Source organism: Micropterus dolomieu, linkage group LG23 (genome assembly GCF_021292245.1).
Source record: "Micropterus dolomieu isolate WLL.071019.BEF.003 ecotype Adirondacks linkage group LG23, ASM2129224v1, whole genome shotgun sequence".
In the NCBI taxonomy this organism is placed as follows: domain Eukaryota; kingdom Metazoa; phylum Chordata; class Actinopteri; order Centrarchiformes; family Centrarchidae; genus Micropterus; species Micropterus dolomieu.
The window spans coordinates 1777703-1782289 of NC_060172.1; the positions used below are offsets into that span (position 1 = coordinate 1777703).

At 39.8% G+C, this 4587-nt stretch overlaps 3 protein-coding genes across 3 annotated transcripts in view; 1 reads left to right on the top strand and 2 right to left on the bottom strand.

The window, feature by feature from the left end:
• Positions 1 to 4587, top strand: part of LOC123962836 (histone H3) — a 20392-nt gene that overhangs the window by 4587 nt on the left and 11218 nt on the right. The gene's annotated exons all lie outside the window — the stretch shown is intronic.
• Positions 1624 to 2375, bottom strand: LOC123962841 (histone H4). The gene has a single exon (XM_046039242.1). The coding sequence runs from the start codon at positions 2373 to 2375 to the stop codon at positions 2064 to 2066; it is 312 nt and encodes a 103-aa protein (XP_045895198.1). The 3' UTR covers positions 1624 to 2063.
• On the bottom strand, positions 3953 to 4581 carry LOC123962842 (histone H2B 1/2). Its single transcript, XM_046039243.1, has one exon. It carries the CDS (start codon positions 4540 to 4542, stop codon positions 4297 to 4299), a length of 246 nt encoding a protein of 81 aa, XP_045895199.1. The 5' UTR covers positions 4543 to 4581; the 3' UTR covers positions 3953 to 4296.

A 4587-nucleotide genomic window follows, 5' to 3' on the forward strand; every position in this document is an offset into this window, starting at 1 on the left:
TATTTACAGAAAGGACCTGAATCTGTGGAGGCCATTATTAAATATCTGTACTCGGCTGCAGCTTCTTCCACTCTAACTGAGATGTGATGATGAACCACGTTTTGAACATGCATGAACAGAAACAGAACCAGTTACCTTATACGGTTTGTGGTTAAAAATGATTAGTAGTCCAGTCGTCAGTGGTGCTGGTTGGTGCCTGGTTTAATTTGATTTCAGTGCCTCCAGAAATAAAATATTGGGTAGGTAAATTTCCCAGATTGTGCAAAGAATAATTTTATAAATGGAAATGCATCACACCAACATTTGTACTGAAGTAATTCTGTAGAGTAAAGATTCTGTTGAAACAAACAGCCATTTTGGAGATTAAGAGTAAAAACACATGAACAAGACATTTTACAAATTACAAAAAAATATTTCTAGCTTCATGAAGATATAATTTATTGCAGGGCTGTTTCACTGGACTGCAACAGTTTTAGTTTCAGTTTTAGTCACAAGGTGGCAGCACAATACAAGAAGAATTTGGTCTTTACTTCTGGGTTTTTTCACACGAGTACAACTTGTGAACAACATGATCTGCCTTTTCCACAGGTTTCTCTCGGTAGTTCTGCATTTCAACCACGATGGAAGCTGAGAGGTTCCTGTGATGGTGTGTTATATTTTATAAAGATGTTTTTCCTTTCCAAAGCATACACATCAGCCCTCATGGAGTCCACTGCACCTGCCCCGCTTAGCAGATCGGCCAAAAGATCCTCATGGATGGATGAGGCAGTCAGCCTTTGTCGGTAAACGGTTTGACACAGGACATTAATGTGAAACCAGCACAGAAGTCTTGGTTTGCGGTTTTCAGGTTAAGATCTTTATTAATGAAGGCAAAGCCAGATCAGTCCTACAACTTATATTATCTTCAGCCAAAGACATACTCAGTCACATTGTTTGTAAGATATCTATCTGTGTGTATTTTCATGTAGAGCCAGTAAATGTTATTTAAATAAAAATGTATTAATAAAATCTTGATAATTGTACAGCTTTGGTTTGGTTAACAGGACCATGGACTGTATGATCGACAACAGCTGATACGCCCACATTAGTTTCTATCATGGGTAAGTAATAGCTACTGCTGCCAGACAGTAAAGTGTAGTGATGTTAACACAGCACCTCGTTAGTGAACACTCCAGCTGTCAGTTTTTGGTTGTCATGGTGATTGATTACGTATGATTATTAACCACACGCCAGTATTTTGGTTTCTACTCCAAGATGATTAAGAATTTACTCGTTTCCTTTTTGGCAATACAAAGAGCTTTCATTTGATATCTACAGTCCACCCAAAATGGCATGTAGGCATGTGCGGATCGGTCGATATTTGTGATACCAGCGTCTCCTGCTCTAGGATCGATACTCACATAAAAGGATCAATATCTAAACTCAGTAATTTGGAGTGAGTGTTTTATCATAAATATCTTACTGTCACCAGGATGGTCTAATTATAGGCCACTCTGTTGATAGGAACTACTTTTCCTTCCACTGTGAAAACAGTCACGTCTGGCTGTAATTTAGCTGTGAAGGTAATAATGACGCTGTGCGTGATGTGTGTGCAAAGACAGTGAAATACTTTGGCAACATCGCTAATTTATAGTAATATTTTATTTTCATGCAGATCTAATTAAAGAATGACAGTTTTATGTCTTATGCAGCTATCATTTTGAATTGGTAAGGCTACAGGCTGCTCCTTATTTCTCTCAGAGACAGAAACAGGAGGTCACATTAAACTAGAAATAAAATATGTAAGTTATTAGTATCGGTAATACCAGCCTGGGGATTACTTTGTAGTCAGTTGTATGGAAATTGAGTGGCATTGCAAATCACTGGTTCTCACCTTTAGTGGGGACTTTAAATATTTGTTAGTTTTAGATTGTAGATGCATGTTAGTCAGTGGCCATTTATTACATAGCACGATATGTATATTTAAGAACTTTACAGTCTGTAATATGAAGAATGAGCTCTTTGAGGTAGTTGGGTGGCTCTTAAAAGAGCCTTTGGGTTGTTGTGTTGTTAGAGGATCGGGTTTAGCCTCCGAAGCCGTACAGGGTGCGGCCCTGCCTCTTCAGAGCGTACACCACGTCCATGGCGGTGACGGTCTTCCTCTTGGCGTGCTCGGTGTAGGTGACGGCGTCGCGGATCACGTTCTCCAGGAAGACCTTGAGCACCCCGCGGGTCTCCTCGTAGATCAGACCGGAGATCCGCTTGACTCCGCCGCGGCGAGCCAGACGGCGGATGGCGGGCTTGGTGATGCCCTGGATGTTATCGCGGAGCACTTTGCGGTGCCTCTTGGCGCCTCCTTTGCCGAGTCCCTTTCCTCCTTTTCCGCGGCCGCTCATTTTCTCAGCGTCTAGTTCGTTCCGAAGAAAAACTGGTAGCTGACGGGTCCTGAGCGCCGGTACTTAAAGTCAGTCTGCGGACGTAGTTGAGGACTAACGGCTCTCTGTGGGCGGGAACGGTAAACAAAAGAAACAGTTGACGTCACCGCTCTCCTTCAGGATAGAAACAGGAAACGGCCTCTGAAGAGTGAAAATGTGTCTAATTATCTATTATTATTACATTTTTAAGCCCCGTTTTTTCCCCAGACATGATTTTTCAGGTTCACACTCGTTACACGGTCAATAAACGCGACTGGCGGCCTCCTCTTTCACAGTCGGGCGAGCTGACGCCTACATCATTATTATTCTCCATTTTGTTTTGCACTTCTTACTGTGGCCTTCAGTCTGTCCACAGGTCGGGCCTGACTGCTCTTAATGCAAGATGACAGCCAGACTGGTGCCTCAATGCCTTATTATAATATATAATTATATTATTATAAATACAGACTGTGTAATAATAATAATAATATATTTTATTAATACAGCGACACTCAAAAGACACCTGACAAAACTTAATCAGCATAAAAAACACAAACACGTTTAACTGACTATATTTCTTATTTCTTAAACATACAGGATGAGCATGACAGCATAAATGTTTATATAATACAGACACCAAATTACACTCTAACAGAGCAGAAACACACCAATTTAATTGAAATATACTATATTAATTACTAACCATACTTCCATTGTACTGTATATAGGCTAAATAACGGCTTTATAGTGTTTTATTTTCTTCTACCATATTTTAATATACATTTAATTGTCTTACATGTTAAGTTCTGTGTGCAGCATGAAGGGACTTCCTCATACAACCTTGTGTTGTATATTGATAAATACTACCTTGATGGGTGTTGTTGTTGTTGTACTACTAGGACAGTTTTTCTGGACATATCCCCATTTTTACAGAATATTTTAATGTACTGCACATGAAGAATGAAGTGTAACACAGTGTCCAGCAGACTTGGTGCTAAATGAAGATCCATCTCCCTTCTGATACCCTTAACTCCCATCACCTGCACCATACAGCACTACGCACTTACTTGATATACGGTAATTAAAAAGAATGTGATGCAACTTATTTAGATAAAACAGTAGCACTAATGTCAGGACAGCTTATGTAACTGTTTAACTCATAATTGATTAAGATTAATCCTAAGCTTAGCTTTCAACTAATAATAGTTGTGGACTTTATATGTTGACCTTGTTTTGTCTTTTTTTAACCATATGAAGTGATATAATGTATATATTATTGTATTAAATATAACTTATTAATTCTACACCCACCTAAACACCCAACTGCCAGTGGTTTTACTCTAGTAGTACTCTACCAGTACTATTATAATTAATGATGTATTGTTAATTACACTGTATTTTTGTATTATTTTGTATATTTGTACATTTCTGATCCCTTTAACTTTTCAGTATTAATATTTCTATATTTATGTTTACACACACACACTAGTCAGACTGTTCCAACCTGCAGCATTAAACATTCATGTCATATGTTTATATCTCATTCATACTGTGCACTCTATGTTACTGCATCATGTTTAATTACTGCTGAAGCACTTCTGGTTAGATGGTTTTGTATTTACTACATGCACAACTACAGTTGAACATAATCTCAAGGCGCAAAAAAAAAAAAAAAAAAAAAAATGTATTTATCATTTACTATACAAATTCCATAACATATTGACATTTTCTATTTCATCTCCTTATTATACACAGTGAACAGTTACAATCAATTTTCCACCAGGGAACGTTAAAATATTTGATACTAAACATGTTGATGGAACTGAGCTCTTCCAGAGAAAGTGTGTGTGGCTCTTAAAAGAGCCGTTGGTTTGTTTCTGTATCTCGGGGATGTGGAGCAGGTTTACTTGGAGCTGGTGTACTTGGTCACGGCCTTGGTGCCTTCGGACACGGCGTGCTTGGCCAGTTCTCCGGGCAGCAGCAGGCGGACGGCGGTCTGGATCTCCCTGGAGGTGATGGTGGAGCGCTTGTTGTAGTGGGCCAGACGGGAGGCCTCCCCGGCGATGCGCTCAAAGATGTCGTTCACGAACGAGTTCATGATGCCCATGGCCTTGGAGGAGATGCCGGTGTCGGGGTGGACCTGCTTCATCACCTTGTACACGTAGATGGCGTAGCTCTCCTTCCTGGTCTTCCT

Coding starts and splice junctions, on each gene's coding strand:
- LOC123962841 (XM_046039242.1), bottom strand. CDS start 2,375: ATGAGCGGCCGCGGAAAAGGAGGAAAGGGACTCGGCAAAGGAGGCGCC.
- LOC123962842 (XM_046039243.1), bottom strand. CDS start 4,542: ATGAAGCAGGTCCACCCCGACACCGGCATCTCCTCCAAGGCCATGGGC.